The 19440-nt window shown below is 41.4% G+C and overlaps 2 protein-coding genes across 2 annotated transcripts; both read left to right on the forward strand.

The window, feature by feature from the left end:
- Positions 1–681: 681 nt before the first annotated feature.
- On the forward strand, positions 682–4804 carry grap2b (GRB2 related adaptor protein 2b). Its single transcript, XM_073471542.1, has 6 exons — positions 682–762; positions 1497–1588; positions 2118–2240; positions 3194–3356; positions 3499–3579; positions 4409–4804. The coding sequence occupies exons 1-6, from the start codon at positions 685–687 to the stop codon at positions 4592–4594; spliced, it is 723 nt and encodes a 240-aa protein (XP_073327643.1). The 5' UTR covers positions 682–684; the 3' UTR covers positions 4595–4804.
- Positions 4805–6712: 1908 nt separating this feature from the next.
- Positions 6713–17306, forward strand: fam83fb (family with sequence similarity 83 member Fb). Its single transcript, XM_073473708.1, has 5 exons — positions 6713–7272; positions 13477–13644; positions 14818–14939; positions 15131–15879; positions 16120–17306. The coding sequence occupies exons 1-5, from the start codon at positions 6757–6759 to the stop codon at positions 16164–16166; spliced, it is 1602 nt and encodes a 533-aa protein (XP_073329809.1). The 5' UTR covers positions 6713–6756; the 3' UTR covers positions 16167–17306.
- The last annotated feature ends 2134 nt before the right edge of the window (positions 17307–19440 follow it).

The raw sequence follows: 19440 nt of genomic DNA on the forward strand, positions 1-19440 counted from the left end.
AGGAGCTCGTCACTTCTCTTTGTAAACCGTGTGATCTCAGCTCTGCAGGGAGAACGACACATACATGGTGAGTAGCTCAATGTTTCTGTCTCACATACGGTGCTAACAGCCACAGATTGTCATTTTAAATTATGGTTTGTTGACGTGCTGCCAATACAGACTTTGCTCTCACTGCACTGGAGGTAAAACATACAGAATCAGCTTCAGAGTCCAGGTGAAGCTGGTGATAGCTCGATGGTTTCATCTGTCAAAACCATTTCTTTAATGTGTGTAAGAGAAAAGTGAAGGAGAGGGGGCAGGTCGGAGCGCTTTTTGTGGTGCTTTTAGACTGAAAATATCAGAAATGTGTTCCTGTTGATAAGACAGATAAAGTAAAATAGACGTGTGAAAGATTTTAAGATGTCTGGGTTCAGATAGAACAGCTGTTCCCTTTGATGGCTGTATTTCAACACGTAGTCAGGACCTGCATCGTGTTGAGCAATAGTTACATATAGGCAGTATGAAACAGCTAAACAGCCCAGAAACCATTGTTCATTTTCTACATTATCGTTGTCAGCTAATTCGCAACATTACAAGGTGAATAAAACAAGAAAAATGTACTGCTGAGCTAAAATACCAACGTTTGCACACGCCTTTACACCTTTTAATTATCTTTTTTTTAACATCTCATTCAGATTCTTGACCATGGAGGCTACGGCCAAGTACGACTACGAAGCTACAGTTGATGATGAACTCAGCTTCAGAAAGGGAGAGCTATTAAAAGTAAGGCAACGTACACACACATGCTGTACAACACGCTCAAATTAAACATTAACCTTCCATGTCGTAAATATCTCCAAATATGAAGAACATTCAAATTGGGGACTGTTATATTCATGCAAATCTAACACTACCTGGACATTCAGTGCGTTCTCACAGAGTAAAGACCAGGAGCATTTGCATAATCGCACTGTCCATTAGTCTGTGCAGCAGGTTATGAAAATGTGTTGTGAAACTCCATCCTGTTGCTCAGAAACATTTTTTTATTTCCTATTTGCACATGTCATTGTCATTGCAATGGCATCGTTATGCCTGTTACAACATTTAAAAAACTTTAATAACTAAATAGCAAAAACAGCCCAGAAAGGACAAATAAAATGCTGAGCTCCAAATTGGGCTTTTTGTGGGTTTTTTAACACAAGGTTGTTGGTTTTTTCCGGGTGGGAGGGTTCGAAGAGAGGTGTTCATTTGGTTGCAATGTACAACATGCCCACAGGATGTCACTAGATCCTACACACTGGACCTTTAAGTTACAGTGATGTGTATAGACTTGATCTTTCAGCTTTAAGTGCAATTGATTAACAGTTTAATAGGACTTATTAAAAACACTGTACTCACAACACTGATTTAATGTCTGTCGAACCTCCAAACCTCAAAGTATCATGTAAAAAGAATGCTATGCAGCTCATTCATCTCGATATGAAAGCATTTTCTGCGATTGTGTCCCACCATGTCAGATTCTGCAGACCACAGGGAACTGGTACAAAGCAGAAGTCAAAGGGGCCGAGGGGGTCGTACCCCAAAACTTCATCGACATTCATCTGCCGAGGTAAAAGTCACCGAAGACAAACAGAAAATGGAAGACGAACAGAGACAGTCAGACGTGAGCTATTTATTGTAATGACACTGAATAGAGGATGAAGTCATTTTCACAGGAAAGGAAAAAACATGAAGTGTAATGAGGAAACTAGTTTTTCAACAGAATATTGCTTAAAGTTTTTTTCTGTGGTTGCCTATATTTGCATATTTTAGTGTGTCAGTGAGTCATACTTACCAAAAGTGTTGGAATCGGTCCAGGAGAGCCGCTCGGAGCCACAACATGGCTGCTATAGCTGCAATGTAATCCTTATGGATCCTAAAATCCTTTTATGAATCAGACACACAAGTCTTGCTCTGGAATCTCGTACTTAATATAGGGCCCAGAATACCCGTTTTTAAAATCCGAGATGAGATAGGCCTACTAAGATTGAGACAGTGAGCACATCACACTCAAAAAAATAAAATGAATGTTCACTCAGCAGGGTTTCTTACACTTTATACCTATGCAACCTGTGTTATTGCTTCCTCCGTGACTCCAGCTGGTACCAGGAGGACTGCAGCCGCGCCGACGCCCAGGACAAGCTGATGTCACAGCCCGCGGGGGCCTTCCTCATACGGGGCAGCCGAAATTCAGCCCCGGGTGACTTCTCCATCTCTGTCAGGTGCATTTACAGTGTGTCACAATTTATTGTCCAACATGGTGCAGTTTTACAGTACAGAAACCAATCGTAGGCAAGGCGGACCTTTACATCTGATGTGTTCACATCATTGCTAAAGCAAGCAACAAGACTCAAAAGATTACTTCTTTACACTTCAAAATAAAGCATTTCCTGTTAACATGGTAGAAATACTGACTTTTTACTATTAAACAATTCACATTTTTAGTATATTGGGCGCAAATTTGATTTTGTGCTGCTACTCCAAAGATAGGCCTGCTAGCGTTAGCATATGCCAGGCCTTCTAGTATCCAGCCTGAAAGTCAGATTTGTATATTTAGTTTTTCCTGCTTGTAATAAAACTTTTGTATTTTTTTGTGACATTTGCCATCAGGGGAAGGTAACCTTTATAAGATCTCCCACCATTTTCACTTTTCCAGCATATTTCGGTTTTGTTTTGCGCTGGATGCCCGTCAGTGATCTCATTGTCCTTCTTCTCAACTGGCATGTCTCGCTCATTCTGCGTCACCGTCCCATCACTGTGGGCTATATCAGCACAGTTAGTTCTCATATTTGCGCTTTCAATTTTATGTATTTTCTGTGTATAGCCGTTTGACCTCATCACTTCCCCCGGCAGATGCACTCTCTCTTTCTGGAGAAACTTTCAGTTTGCAACCACGTGAATATGTTTGTAGGATGTTGTAGACGAGGTTCAACCATGGCTTCTTGTAGAGCCTGAAGTCATCTTCTCACTGAAATTAATAGCGTAGATGAAGACGCAGCTTCCAGACTTCCTACAAAACCTGCCTATTCACATGTTACCACTTTATCCAGTGGTTATACAGGTTTCATTCTTTCCACCGTCTCAGAGAGACAGATATAGAACTGATAAGTTCTGTTCTGGGCCCGTTATGACACAAGTAAGATGAAGCATCCTCTGTGTTTTTACTCCACTGCAGACATGCAAAAGATGTCCAACACTTCAAGGTGTTGCGAGACAGCAGGGGGCAGTATTATCTGTGGACGGAGAAGTTCCCTTCTCTCAACCAGCTGGTGGAGCATTACAAAATCAACTCAATCTCCAGAAGGAGTCAGATATTCCTACAAGACACGCAACAACAGGTAGGAAAACCTACTAATGACCACTCATGATAATGCACTGTAGAAGGATTTAAGTAGAAAACTGTAGTATTTTACTTTAAAAACATCAAGTCAAAACAGAAGTAAACAAAAATCTAAAATTTCTACTTCTTGTGTCGACCAGCAGAGAGGAGGCTCGGACAAATTTTCATCTCCTGCTCCTCCTCCACACTCCCACTGCCCACCTCTACCTGCACCACGACAGGTACTCAACAGTGCTGTGTGTCTGCACGTGTGTGTTTGTTTTTCTGTGCATGCCGTTTGTTTGAATGATGTATGTGTGTCTGTCCATATGTAGGAACAAATCCCATTCTCTTAAGCTATAACCTTGTTATGTGTTATCGTAGTTCAATGACTTCAACTTTAAATTTGATTTGCTGTCAGTTTCTAAAGAGCCCAGAAAAACCTTTTTAAAGCATGTTAATGACATAATATAATATAAAATAAATCGACGTTACGTGAGCATCGCAAATTAAATATCTTCCTCATCTCATAAAGAAGCATGTACTTTTTCAACTTATCTAAAAACTCTGAAAAAAAGGGCCGGCTGTGGCTGTTTTGGAGGTTGAGTAGATCATCCACTGATCACAGGATTAGGAAGCGTATTCGGGCAAGACATTGAACCTCACGTTGCTCCTGATGGTCAGACCAGCACTTTGCATGGTTGCTTGCTGCCATTTTATTTACTCAGCAGCGACAACATATAATCATTTTTGACACAAAGAGGATTCAATTAATGCTTTTGAATGATTTGTTACGAGAAAGTGTTAGTACATCCACAGCTTAAAAAGGGGCTGCAACAAAGAAAATCCCACCATTCTTATTACTTTCTGCCAAATTCAAATTGTGGTTTCACATAGTCTAGAAATGGCAGCACACAAGAAATGGGAAGTTGAAACTAAATGCAGATATTGTACCCTAATAAGATTTTAATGACCCTGTAAAGTTCATTGACATGTGGTTCATAGAATGAGTTTGTGTATCTGTCCGTCTGTCTCATGCCGTACCTCCTCCTCCTCCTCTCCTGTGCACAGCACACAGCCTCCCCCGAGCTGCAGGTCAGAGCTCTGTACAGCTTCCACGCTGAAGAGGCGGACGAACTGGAGTTCAACGTCGGCGACATCATTGAGGTCCTGGAGTGCTCCGACCAGACCTGGTGGAAAGGCCAGCTGAGGGGCAGAACCGGCCTGTTCCCCTCCAGCTACACCACACCCATCTGAGAGGAACACACACACACACAAACACCTGTAATGACACAGTAATTACTGTGTCATGTGGCTTATGCTAATTCTCACAACTTTACCCTAGTTCACAGGAGGTCATGACCCTAAACTATCAGCACAAAGCTCAGCGTCTGGTGACAGCGGTGTAGAATAAAAATGAAGACGAACTTGTTGGTTTAGGATCACACACACACACACACACACACACACACACACACACACACACACACACACACACACACACACAGTTTCTTATCATGGCAAACACACTGTTGGTGTCTCATTAAAAGGTGCTATTTGTAAGAAAATTTGCATTCTCATTGGCTGCCATCCCAAAGTGTCAGCTTTTGACGAGTCGGGAGTGAGACTCAAAAATCAATTCTCCTACAAATAGCACCTTTAAGACATGAAACAGAACAGATGTTTGGGTGTAAAACAGATTTTTTTCATATAAATCGCCACTTAAAGAGTTAAATTGAAGGTCGATCATAGTAAATGTATTTATACGACATTAATAATTAAGATACTAAATTGATGAAAGTACTGATAACACAACTCTTTACAGAATTTGGTCTGAGTATTTGACATAAATATAACCGACATTATAAAAAGATGAATGTGTCAGGCATATTTATTTTCACAAACAATTTTATTTTTTAATAAAAAACTACAATGAGTATTAATGTTGAGTGTTGATTTTATTGAGTTTGCTTTTTTTCAAACATTATCCAGATATCATGATGTCACTGGTCCCATATACAAGACTTTGAGATGTTTACATTAAGAACTCGTTATATACAGTATGTACAGTCTCACAAATGCTTATACACATCCATCAGTTTATTTGGACACCCTCAGGAGTAAATAATAAAAACGTACATACCAGGATTCAGTTGTGGACCCGTCCGTGTTCAGACAACACAGAGGGGTTGTAAACCTTTTCTCAAATCAAACCTATGATGTCATTGACTCTGTGAAGGCACGTGACCTTGTTTGACGTACACGAGGACAAACAGTTGTCTCAGTTTATTACCTGGGCTGGTCTGGTTTTTGTTTACAGCATGAACAAAGGAGTAGACTAGAAGGGAGTTCTGCACAAAGTTTCCACAAAACCAGCCCATTCCAGGGAAACTTCTGCTGCGTTCAGGTCCAATCTGTAAATCAGTAAATCCGACCTATCTGCTTTTAAAAATCAATTACAGACTGAATTTGAATTAGAAGAGTCTGGTAATTGTAAATTTAGTATATATTTTATAATTCATTTAAATTAATAATTGAATCAAAAAAAGACTAATGAGTGCATTTACTGTGCTTAAGTACAGTTTTGAGGTAGGCTATTTGTACTTACTTGAGTTTTTCCATTTTCTGGTACTTTATACTTCCACTGTCGTTTGGAGACAAATATTGTACTTTTTACTCACTACATTCATTTATAAACTCAAGTTACTGCTGCGTCTGAGTCAAACGAGTACATGTTGAACATCAAATCTGATAAGTGTCCAGGCTGATAATCGATCAGCCAATAGAATACATTATATTCTACAGGTAACTTCTTTTAAAATCACTTAAAACCAACTTTTATAGACTTGCTCTTATGTTTATTTTCCTTGACCTGAGGAGTTGGCCCTACGGTGTTGTGCCGTTCGTCTTCAAGAAACATCATATCCTGGTTCACTTCAAACCCACCAACACACTGAGGCACCCAGGCATACGCAGAGTAATGTAGTTTATGCTGCACATATGTAAATATACGTATAACTTAATTTTACTTGTACTTTTCATACTTAAGTACATTTATTGTCAGATATTTTAGACTTTTACTCAACTACTATTTGGTAAAAGTGAAAGTCACATATACAAAGTAGAATTGTATTACTTTAAATCAAGTATGACGACTTTTGGGTATTTATTACAACACTGTTCAAAACCAAACAACGACAGAAAACTCACTAAAAGTCACTAACAGTAATGCCGTGCTCTTTATTCCGTTTGCACTTGAATGCAACATGTGTTTCTGCCCCGGGCCCCGCCCCTCTCCCCCCCGGACAGGTGAGAAAACACACACACACACACACAAACACACAGGTGAGTTACACCAACAAGCAGCTCAGTCTGTGCCCGAGTGTCAGAGCTCCAGGACGGTGACCGCCGCCGCAGCCATGGCCGAATCCCAGCTCGTGTGCATGGAGGACGGCCACATCGGAGCCAACGTCCCGGAGTCCAGACCGGAGTTCTACTACAGCGAGCAGCAGCGGGCGGCCGTCGAGGAGCTGCTGAAGAACGGCGACAGCGCCTTCAAGATGCGCCTCAAGGAGGACGACACCAAGGACTTCTTATCGGCCAGAGAAGTCAAACTGTTGGTGAGCACTTTCCAGAAGTACGACTCGGGTGAGGACAGCAGCACCGGCACCGGCACCGGCACCAGCAAGGCGTCACCGTCCAAGTCCCAGAAGGGAGCCGCCGCCGCCGCTTCAGGGACCGACGCGGATTCGGGGGTCCACTCCACCTACTGGCCCCAGATGTCGGACACCGAGGTGCCGCCGCTGGATATCGGCTGGCCCAGCGGGGCCATGTTCAAAGGGGTGACCCGTGTGGCCGTGCACACGCACCCGCCCAAAGACAACGGACCACACATCAAGGAGGTGGTCCGGCGCTTGATCCAGGAGGCCAACAAGGTGAGCAGGACAGGGGGCATCATCAGATGACTAATGTGACATTTATATTTAATTATAGTGTTATTAAGCATGATGAACTTCATCATCCTGCCTCATTTTAATCAAGAGTAGACTTTTATTTTTTATTTTTTTCTAAGATTATAACTATGAACAAATACCAAACTTAAAACCTAACAATACAGAAAAAAAAATCAATTTTTTTAACCATTTAACAGCGACTATAGTGAAACCAGATGTGATGCTGTTGGGGTAAAAAAAAACTAAAGATGCTGGTAGCCCATAAAGCATCATTGTGGTAGACGATTACAGATATTTTTAAAAAGTTTGTAGAGAATATTACAAGAAAAAAATGTATTAGGTAAACTGCTACAGAGGAAAAATACAATGTCATGAAGGTCAACAGTGTGTGAGAGATTGAAGCAGTTTACAGGAAGTTATTATGCTTTTATGACCTGGTTGTTTCCAGGAGTTTGCTTTGCCTCAGCTCACTTCAGGAGCTCTACATTCATAAACACTTGTAGACTAGTTTGCTTAAACCACATGTAAAACAAAATGTGATATGTAGATGTCTAAACCTCAGCAGGTGGTATGGGGTGTAATCAGTGTGCATAAGCAAACCACAGACTAATTGCAAACTGATTAGGACAGTTGGTAAAAGTAAACACCGACGTGCAAAGCAAAACTATTAAGTCTGATTCCGATTAATGGTTTTTGTTCAGTTAACAAACCTGCCAAACCTGCAGAGCTTGGTTCATCTAATCATGGGAGGTCAGTTATTTTTGTTTCACCAGTGCTGCACTGTGTGACCGCAAGTATGAGGACATGAGAACATCACCTGGTTGATCGCGCGTCAATCCAAAACCGCAGGCACTAAATTGGACTGCAGCCATTATCTCAGATTGGTTCCTTGATTAATTGTTTGGTCTCCACACGTCACTGTTTTCCACGTAAATATCTCGTGCGTCTAAACCAATGGTCCCATACAAAAGTCTGAAAAGTTTAATGACGAGTTTTCACATTTGAGAAGCTGGAAGCAGTGAATTTTTGGCAAATTCTCTCTTAAGAAAAGCTTAATTGCTTATCAAAATTGTCCGTTTGATCAATAATGGAAGGGACCTTCACAGCAAACAGTCGTCTAAAAATCGCATTTACTGTTGCAGCATTAAAAAGGGGCACTGTTGGACTCCATTACTAAACTAATGTAAGCTGCTGTTGTAGACAACTGGGAGAGAAGGGGAAGTTCTCGTTTTCACCTCACTTTACAATCCACTCACCTAAAGGGCAATAAAATTGTGGTTGTACATGGAAATGACTATAAATTAAACAACATAGAGCCCTTTCAGAATGGCCAAGCCATGAAAACCAGACCTAGAGGACAAAAAACAGCATGTGGACAGAGGTGTCCATATACTTTTGGCCATGTTTTGTACATGCCTTCACTATTGCAGCCCACACACACACACAGTTTCCTTGCCTTCATGTACCAATCTGCCCTTTTCCTGCATCATATATAGTTTCATAACTCCCAGGTGGGGTGAATTAAAGTTGGAGTGATTAATACCTCCACACACACACACACACACACACACACACACACACACACACACACTGACTGAAGTGGGTCCGTGTGTGTGTTTGAGTTGTCCGTCCTAATGTTTACTCATAGAGTGCCGGAGCTCAGCTGAGTCATCTGTTCCGCCTGCTCGCAGCCACACAGGGACGGCCTCTCCTCGACTCGCCCTGCCTCATTTATGGCTCTTTAAAAACTGGGTCATGGAAAGATGACAGATAAACGCGACACATGCTCACTCAGCGCCCGTTGATTGACTTTGTTACGCAACACATGTATGCATTTCCCTTGGATTTTTTGGGAAATCCCGCCTTACATCCTCCCATTCTCTTTTTCTTTTGTGTGTCCTTTTTCTATTCTTCTTTTGCATGATTACATGCTTACCCTTCTTTCCTTCCTTCCTTCTTTTCCTCCTGGTTTCAAAAGTTCATTCCCTTCCAAGTTTAGGCACCAAGAAGCATTGCAAGTGGTGAAACAAGTGATTTATGGTACACAATTATCTTGTTTGTTGCTCCACCTTCTGATGTTTGGAGTTCAGCTGAGTGTCTGTTTACTAGTCCGCTCTTCCTTCTGATATTTTCCTAGTTAAACCAGAATTTGATCTGGCAACCCAGCTCTCTATATTCAGACTTTTTATAAAGTTTTTCTATGTTTTTGGGTGTTTCCTAAAGATGTCAGAGAAATATGCTGAATTCAGTAGTTTGTTTATCATGCGAGGAATGTAACAAACATACAAGCTTTGTCATCGCTTATCATAAAAGAGAAGGAACTGTTCTTCAAAATAACACACTCACAAAACAAGCTCGAGATAATTCATGTTGAGCAACCAGTTCTCCGGGCTTCCACACGAGCGTCTTAGACGCACATATCGAATGACGTCTCGCAGGTTGATTTTTTAGTTTTTGCTCATTTAACTCGATGCTGATCCCGTCAGGAGGCTTCGCAGCAGCAAGGCTGCCGTCGACACTTGTCCCAGCTTGTATCTCTGTTTGTCAGCCTCGCAGGTCCACTCAGCATTTTTCCTCAGTGAGACACTTGGTGGAAACAACAGGGCTTTTATGCCTCACAGAGGAACATTTGTTGCAGATTTAAAGAGATTTTTTCCATGACTTTGCTTTTCAGGGAACAGTGGAGCAGATGAACACTATCATCCTCTGCCAGCAGTGAACATGTCCCTACATGTCTGAAATGACCATCGCTCTCGGTTTTTTTGCCCTCCTGCACATCTCTATCATACATGATTACTCTATGGGCCTAACATGCAACTTCTTTCCTAAGTATTGTGGCTTTGACTTTTAAATTTCACAATCTACAGACTTTGCCTTGTCAGCTACAGGGTTCATTGGGTCGCTTCACTCCAAACCAAAATCAAAGAACTAGTGGCGACAAAGGAAGGCCGACTGTTGGGTGGTCTCACGGCTCCAAAGCTGCACTTGAACGCACCGCAAAGTCTACAGCCGATGGCCAACTAGTGCTTGTGTGAGAGAAAAAAAACAAAACTCAGGATTGCAGATCTAGAAACCATTGTGAAGAGCAGCATTTTCATACCACTTTTGCTGACATGGCCACTTCGTTATCGAGAATAAGTCTGATAGAAAGTTGCAAATGGCATGGGCATTGTCAGCCCACGGTCTTCTGGTTGTGGAAGAAGAAAGAGGTGGAGGCGAGACCCACACTAAAATGCGCGAAAACATGGACACTACAGTGACAATCTGAAGGGGCTTTCCCTTTTTTCTGTTTCTCATCTCGTGATTTACTTAGCTGAACAGCCAATAGCGTCTTCCTTTCCCCGACGGGCTCCACCACGGGTTCAGACTGAGCATGAGCAGCAAAAGCAAGGGCCATAGACGCCTCCTGACAGCCTCAGCATTGGCTGACGTATGACTGTCGGTCTGGTGTTCAGATTCTCCTAATCCAATTTCTGATTCAAACATTTTTCAGACAGCCATGCCTTTGATACATTATTGGGTCTCGATATGGTTAAATTCGGGTAATTTATTTAAAATGGATTTCGTCGGTCAATTGGGAACAGACCGTTCGCACAAGGGTAGTTTACAACAACAGCGTGAGTTTGCTCAGCTGCAAAACCCGCAGCACATCGCAGCTTGTTAAACTAAAACGATTTTATAAGAATCAAAGAATTTAGATAATAAAATTGCCAGCTGTACTTAAATTAGTTTTCATGAAACAAATATTTCTGTTGTTGGCCATTACCAAGTTTCAGTTAGAGGCAGAAAAGGTCAGTGCACATCTGTTTGGTTTACTCTACTGGCTCCTTCCTGTTAAACAACTTTAATTAATGTCTCTTGAATTCCTTATTTGGTAAAAATCAAAGTGCAAACTTGTACTAATTCCAGCGCTCTGACAGAGGGGGGAAAGCGAAAGCTGTATGGAAGCATTTCTTAAAGGCAGTGACGGATCTGAGTGCTAAATTCCTCAGCTGATCTCCTTTTGTTGTTGTAAAGCTGTATCTCCATGATCCGTCAGCCTGACTGGAACTCAGCGGGCAGATAATAGACTGGTGGTGTTCTCCGCTGTTGCGAGACCAGCAGCTCAGACTCCTTCATGTGGCCTCACTGTGGCCCTCAGGGTGAATGTATCACCGGTGCTGCACTTTGACAGATTAGCCTCCTCTGCTGGCGTCTTTGTTAGCTGTCAAAAAGACATTCAGCCCATAAACATTTTATTGATTTTCTCCCCCTCGGCTTCAGAAAGGTAACATGGGAAACAGAGCGCTGAGTGTGAGTCATGCCTATTCACTGGATACAATGTGTTTTTTTTCTTCTTCCTTCTGCAGCACGATCAAAGAACTGACCTAACAGAATGAAATCTCAAACATTTACATTTTTAAAATACACTTTTTGTAAAGATTTGTCACAGCGTTTTGTGGGAAAAGGTTTTTCAACAAAAGGATTAACATAACATGAAACATGAAGGGAAGTCAGTCATGGGCGAGTCATAAAGCCGTGAGTCATATTAAGTTGTTTGGAAATGGTTTTGCAGTGCCATGTAGGATCACCCAGTGGTGGAGGAAGTATACAGAGCCATTACTGAAGTAAAAATACTTGATAATGTACACAAGTAACAGTATGTAAGTATAATCAGGAAAATGTAATTAAGTGTTAAAAGTTAAAGCAGAAAATTAGCAGGTGCAGCTCATTTGAACTGTTCTGTATCGGACTGAAGTTAATAACAATTTTAAATATGGATTTATATGCTCATTTTCTCAATAAACCTGTGGCAGTACTGGCAGGAAAACGCCTACAACCAGCGCCAAACCACATCAAAATATAAATCTGCGGGAACGCCAACGCTCACTAATACTTGGATTCTAATCAAAACATGTCTCTTCAGGGGATAATGAAACTGAAATATATATTTTACCACCTCTTAAGTCTGAAATGAAATGAAATGAAATTGGAAAAACTAATGGTGAATAGAGGGGTTCGGATATCAAGGAGCACTTTCCGCTCCTAAACTCCCATCCACCCCTGCCCCCCTCACACTGGACAATACCGAAACGGACAATAAGTATCCTGTTGATGGTCACTGCATTTCCCACTTCCCCTCCCTCTCTATTGCATTTTTCACATTTGCACCAACTTGCTGCTGCTGCTTCTTCATGCACAACCCAACCTACCTCAATGCTACTTTGCACCGCATGTAAATATTGCCTTACATTGTCTCCTGGGGACAAATAAAGTTTTTTGAATTGAATTGGAAGGAGTTAAGTTAAGACAAACAACAAAAGAAGGCGCCAGGCTATTGAAAGGCAAGCAACCCTCTGAGCCCTGATGCAGGCAGCCAAGCTGAATGGTGACTAGGCCCAAACAGATCAGCATTTCTGTTTCTGTCTGGATGACGTCTGCAGTGTGTCAAGGACAAACTCAGAATGACACTCAGTCTGACCTGTGTGCCCCTCCCCACCTCTCTTAAGCTGTCACAAAAAGGCATCGTCACGCCCTGATTGGCTATGAGGGGAATGCCTCAAGCTGCTCTCAGTCATTAATTAGGAGCCAGTCTCCACACCCTGCACATCAGGTGATCTGAATCTACTGTAATCAGTCCACATGATTTTGACATTCAGTTAAAATAAAAATAAATAAGATAACAAGGGCTGCATGATGGGACTGCTACACCTTTCATTAGTGATTGTTTGGTTTGTAACATTAAAAAAATAGTGAGAAATGCCGTCATAATTACCCAAAGTGGTCCAAAGTGACACCTTCACAACAGTCCAACCCCTTAAATTTATTCAAAAATGCATTAAAATTATTAAAATTAATCAAAGGAAAGTCAGCAAATCTTCACATTTTTAAGCTGGAACAATTTTCATTTCTTTGTTTTACAAAAATCTTCATTTTTAAAGCAACAACTGCCTGAAGCTCAGTCACATGCAGCGGAGTAAAAAGGGCAACATGTCCCTCTTAAATGTAGTGAAGTAGAAGCATAATGTACCCGAAAATGGAAATACTGAAGTAAAAAGTACAAGTACCTCAAATTACAGTTTGTACCTCAAAACACACATTGTGTTTCTATCAGTCACTATCCGGTCTCCCTGCACGTTCCTGTCAGAGCATATCATAAATTGTTGTTGCCTTTAAAATAAAACTATTGAACTGTTTCTCTCGCAGGTGATAGCGATAGTGATGGACATGATAACAGACCAACACATCCTGCAGGATCTGATGGATGCAGCAAGCCGTCGCTCCGTCCCCGTTTACATTCTGATGGATAACCAAGGTGTGCCGCACTTCCTGGATATGTGCTGCAGGCTGCAGATCGGCCAACAGCACCTTCGGGTAAGGCACGAATGTTGCTCAGACACGCAGCGAGAGCACTATGAAATCAACTCGGTGATCTTTTATTGTTGTGTTTATCATATGTTTTAATCCATTCACCCAGTGTTACCTGGAAAGCCGTTAAAACGTGTTGGTTCTAGGAAAATGAAGTGCATTGCATTGAATTGTACTCATGTCACAACCTGTTGATGAATCTCAGTCATGCCTCAACATTTATGTGACCTTACTGAGAGTGATACAGAGTGCCTACACAGCACTGCCTCTGATCAGACAAACCACATACAGCACAGCAAAGTCATTACCAGGGTGATAACGTTTGCCAGTTTTCGTCAGGTTTGATCACTGTTAACTGCTGTAAACATATTAGTAGATTAGTAGAAGACCTCCTGAGCCACAGTCACCCTGATTTGGGAAAATAATAGATATGGATTTGATTCCATTTCAGAAATATAACAGCATGTACAGGGAGTCAAACAAAGTAGCTTGACATGAAAATAGACATTAAAGTAATGGAATACTGGCAAAGGTTGTTAGCAGAGGCCAAAAGATAACAGATAAGATCTCGAAAACAGATAAGAGCATCAGGGCCATCACACAGGAGGTATTTGTGTTCAGAGGAAAAACAAATAATTATAATGTCAACACCAAAATCCCCAAATTCCTTCATCATAGCACTTTGTGTGAAACTTTTGTGAGATTCTCTGTCAGACTGCCTACTGTTTTTTCATGTTTTATTGTTCTCAACCTTTGTCCTCATTCTTTACATCTACATCTCTCTATTTACACTCCTGACCCAGTGCAGCACTCGCCTTATTTTCTTTTACATTACATTCCCATATAAACTACAGTTCAAACCCCACTGTGGTTGGTCAGCATTTGTGTGGCTGCAAGTGATGCAAGCCAGACTGCAGGACTTGTTTATAACCAGCAAGGAATTTAATTTTAAATGTCCTTGTGAAGTTTATGACATTCACATTCTGATAAAATTGCATCAACAGGCCATTTTGTGACGGCCCCAGATGAATTCCTTCTGTATGCAGCCCAAAACAAGGCTGTGGTGCTCTGAACCGTGGTGAACTTTAGGGGTGGGGTCCTGACAATTGTCTCCTGTTTGCAACTTTGTTATAATATCACCCTGCTGACATAACTGTCTGTGACCCTCTTTGGCTGCAGAATATCCGAGCAAGATCACTTCAGGGAGTCGGCTTCCCCTTGTCGTTCGGCAGGCTGCCTGGTTCACAGTGTTATAAATACATGCTGGTGGACGGGGACAAAGTCATGTTCGGCTCGTACAGGTGAGGTCCGTGTGGGGACAGACAGCACATGTTTTATGTTTATGTTGGTCTTGGTGTTTGATGATGCGTGTTGCACTTGTTGAATATGTTTTATATAACGATTTAATGTTTGATGTAAATCTAATGGACCAACATGGACACACAGAATCAGATGAAGTTGTTCACTGTTGTTGTCTTTGTCTCTATCCCAGTTTCTCCTGGTGTACGTCCCGTATGGACCGGAACATGATCACTGTGATGACGGGACAGGTGGTTGACTTCTTTGACCGGGACTTCCGCGAGCTTTACGCCATCTCTGAGAAGCTGGACCTCTACAAGGAGTTCCACGTCAGCCCGCCTGCTCCGAACAAGACGGACACATTACGCTGCAGAGCGGGGAGCAAGCGGCCGCCTTTACCGGCGACCACGTCCCGCTTCCAGGTTACCTTGGGGGAATCAAAGAAGGCTGACATCCAGGTGCCTGCACACAAATACCACAACCCCAAATACCTCCTGGCAATGGGGGAACTTCCTCGTCCATCGGGATCTCTGCATGAGTTCAAACCCAAAAGAGGGTCAACGCTGCTTGGAGGTCCCGAGGAGACTGCCGAGGGAAGGCCTCGATTGGCCAGCAGTGAAAAGTTGGAGCGGCTTAGTCCGCTGCCCGCAGAAACCCCAAGCGAAATGTTCGAAGGACCAAATGGAGTCAAGCCGGAGAAGAAGGGCTGGCAGGCATGGAAAAAGAAACTCACCAGAGGAAAATCACCCAGCAAGCTTTCAGTTAACAGCCGTGCGGGGAGTACGTGCCCTTCAAACACAGAAACCAATCGGACTGATGAGAACGAGGACAACTTTGAAGTCGTCGTGAAAACTCCATCCAAAATGAAGAGCAAGAAGCCGTCTAAACTGAGCAAGAAGGCAGAATCTGAGCAGGCTGTCAACGCTGCACTGGACAATCAGAGTAAGTCAGAATTGAAGGGACACTGTGTAGTTTTGGATCAGAAATTCAAACTCAGAATTTTATTATTTACAGTATTAATGAGGTACAATACAGACTCAGAAATATTTTTTTTTTCCCCATAACTGAATAAACCAGCTGTTCTCAGTGGAAAATAAGGTCCAGAACACTGTTTGGAGCCAGAAAGGTGGCAATCTCTTTTTATAACCATGTCACTGTTGTCTTTTTGTTTTGTTCTCACAGGTATTAACAGTCGGAGTCGTGGAAAAGAGGGTTGTACGGTGTCCTGAAGACCGCAGAGCAAAGCAACACATTCTTAAGATGGATTAAAAGTAACTTCCTTAAAAACTACCTTCACCTTTGATTGTGCAATATTGGAAGTACTTTATCCAGTGCCTTACTGAGAGACCGAATGAATGTACAGTCCTTCAGGTACTACACATGCAGTTTTTGTACGTTTGGTGCCAAATGTAAAATCGATAATCAAAGCGTTGTGGGATGTTTTTTTACCCTTGTGGGGTGCGTACCGGTCTGATGAGATATTTCCTGGTGATCACTTGTATCTTGTTTGCTTTGAACCTTGTTGGGGTTTGAGGGATGTAGAGGTGACCGCTTCCCGGCTGGACATTGAGCTCCAAGTCAAAAATGTTGGTCACGTTAATGCAAACCGTTCCCATTACATGCACATGAGCTGACTTTCGTGTCAGGAGGTGAGGGCAATGTTTGAGACGCATTTCAACATTTGTAAGTAGGAAACCACTGGATATTTTTAACGAGATGTTGGGACATTTTTCAGCCGCATTAGTGGCGACAAAATCATGTATTTTTAAGCCAAAACATGATCTTTTCCAACCCTAACCAAGGGGTTTTTATGCTTAAACCTAACCAGATCATAACACACAAAACTGCAAATCAAACTTGAAGTTGCATGAAAAAGAAACATTGTCAACATTTATCCTCCCAGTTGGGTTGATGGTTGTATAGATTATTTATGAAAGTCTTCCTCGGCTGCAAAGCGAGTACAAAGAAAGCAGTAGTCTGAGGCTACAGATGAAACATCGTCCAAATGGTAGTGAGATGTACAGGCAGATTTATTTGTTACCCCGGCTGCACCTTTCGTTTAAAGAGCACTGCTACAAGATCCAAAATACGGTGGGAAGGAAGCTGAAGCAGGACGTTGTCAGACCACCGATGATTCTTCCTTTTGCACAGAGACGTTATGTTTTTTTAAAAAAAAGTAAAGGAGATTAAATGTCACCTTGTGTTACCCTGTCAGTAAGGTGTTATAAATGTGTACAGGATAAAACTGCGGACGCTTTTTATTTTTCCGTTTATCTGTGAAAAAATTTTACTAAGAACTGTGTTGATGTCTGTTTGATGCACTAAGAAGTTGTGGGACCTTTTGTTCACTGTGCTCAATAAATGGTTTCAGATATGGGAAACTCTAAAGGTTTTTCTTTACATATTGGGATTGTTCAATATTTTTACCTATTTAATACATTCTTAGTTTTGTGTTATATTTTTACAACAAAACCATCCTTTCACTCAAATTTTGAGGAAGGTTTTGCCTTTTAAAAAAAACATGTCGGTGAGGAATCCACATTGTGTAAAATTGTCTTTTGATTCCCAAAAATTTATGCTGCAAGTAACAGTTATTTCTTCACATAATTGAATAGTTGTTTGGTCTGAAAAATGTCAATCAATGTTTCCCAAAGTCCAAGATGACGTCCTCAAACGTCTTGCTTTGTCCACAACCCCAAAATATTCAGTTTACTGTTGTAGAGGAGGAAATAAAGAAGAAGCAGGAATCAGAGAATTTTGCCTTTTTTCTTTAAAAAAAGCATAAATGGATTAATCAGTTATCAGAATAGTTGGTGACTATTTGATTAATTGTTGCAGCTCAACCAACAATACATGATTTGATAAAGAAAAACACCAGGATCACAATATCACAAGACAAAATCTTCAAAAACATAAATACATAAAATGAAGTGGGAGAAGGGCCAGATGTTTGTGAACACCAAAGACAGCTGTCTGCATGTCTGTTCAAACATGAGGCATCACTTTGCCTGCAGCTCCGCCTGCTGGTGTCACACAGTATTACTCCAACACTTCAGATGGAGAACCGATGACTGCACTGCCCGAACCTCCCACTAGCTGCCTCCCTCGTCCCCCCTCTGCTCGTCCTCTCTGGGTGTATGCTAACAGCTCAGACCTCAGAGAGGAACCACAGGCCTTGTCATGAGCTCAAGACTGAGTTGAGGGGAGGGGGGTGGGTAGATGAAGAGATGTGGTGCAACAGTGAAACAGGAAGTCAGAGATGCAGCAGGAAGAGGCGTTCTCGCACCACTTGACAGAATAATTTTTACTGACACACAGAAGGCATTAAAAAAAAAGTTGTTTCCTGTGAGCATCACATCTTCTTGTTTAGCCTAATAATACTTCTTGAGAGTGGGATTGAGCATCAGATATTGTCGGCATGAGCTCATTTCATCACCAAGATAAATTATATTTAATTAAACTTTACTTGTATGTACTCAAATGTCTCAACTAGCAGACGAAAGTTTGATTAAAACACATATAATGCAGCATATGACAGGTAACCCTCAATTGGACACTGTTAATGTGTTTTTACTTTCAGTTGTTTCAATATTACACTGATCTCTGACCCTGTTTTGTGTTTTAGGAAGCTTCACGTGTGGTATAATGAAAAGATGGTTGGTCACCATTCTGATAAGCATCACAGAGGGAATGACTCAGTTGAGCTGGTTTTAACTTGTGAATGTGACGAACTAAATAAAATGTTTAACAAGTAACAGTACCTCTAATTGAATGGAATATATTAATGCTTTTTTATGTTGCTTTTTCAGAGTTTTGGACCTTAAAAAGTTGAAATTCTTGTAAAGTTTTTGACCACTAGCCGAGTTCAATTGCAGTGTGTTAATTAGCGGCTCCCCATTTCTATTTTTGTGTCATGCAGATGTCCACAATAAGCTCAGTGATGATATAAAACATAATTGCAGAGGGCACAAACAGTTTGGGGGGTAGCTGGCAACCCACCTTAAAGGTAACAATGCAGCTTTTAAAACATCAAATAAGGCACTTAAAAGTGTTTTATATACCAATAATTTATTTTTTTAGCCTTGAGGATAAACGCAATGGCACCATAGGACACATTTAATCCTGTTAGCATGGATTGGGTCATTTTTGGTGTCAGTATTTCAGTATCAGATGTAGGTTGTTGTAACTGCTGTTTTAAGAGCATTCAGTCGTTTTGTTGTTTTTTTAAATGTTTAGTTTGGACCTACTACACACTGAAATATTGTAATGTAATGCTGTTAAAACAGTGGTGATGTAAACTAGATGTCTCATGAAACTTAACCGTTTCAATCAAATTTTCCCTTTCAACATCAAGAAAACAGTGTTCAACATGTTTACAGTATGGCTGTAACTAATGATTTTTTTCATTGTTACTTAATCGTATTATTTTCTCAATTAATACATTTTTTTCGGTCTCTGAAATGTCAGAAAATGGTGAAAAATGTTGATCAGTGTTCCCCAAAG

This window comes from Pagrus major, chromosome 1, assembly GCF_040436345.1.
Source record: "Pagrus major chromosome 1, Pma_NU_1.0".
Classification (NCBI taxonomy): Eukaryota; Metazoa; Chordata; class Actinopteri; order Spariformes; family Sparidae; genus Pagrus; species Pagrus major.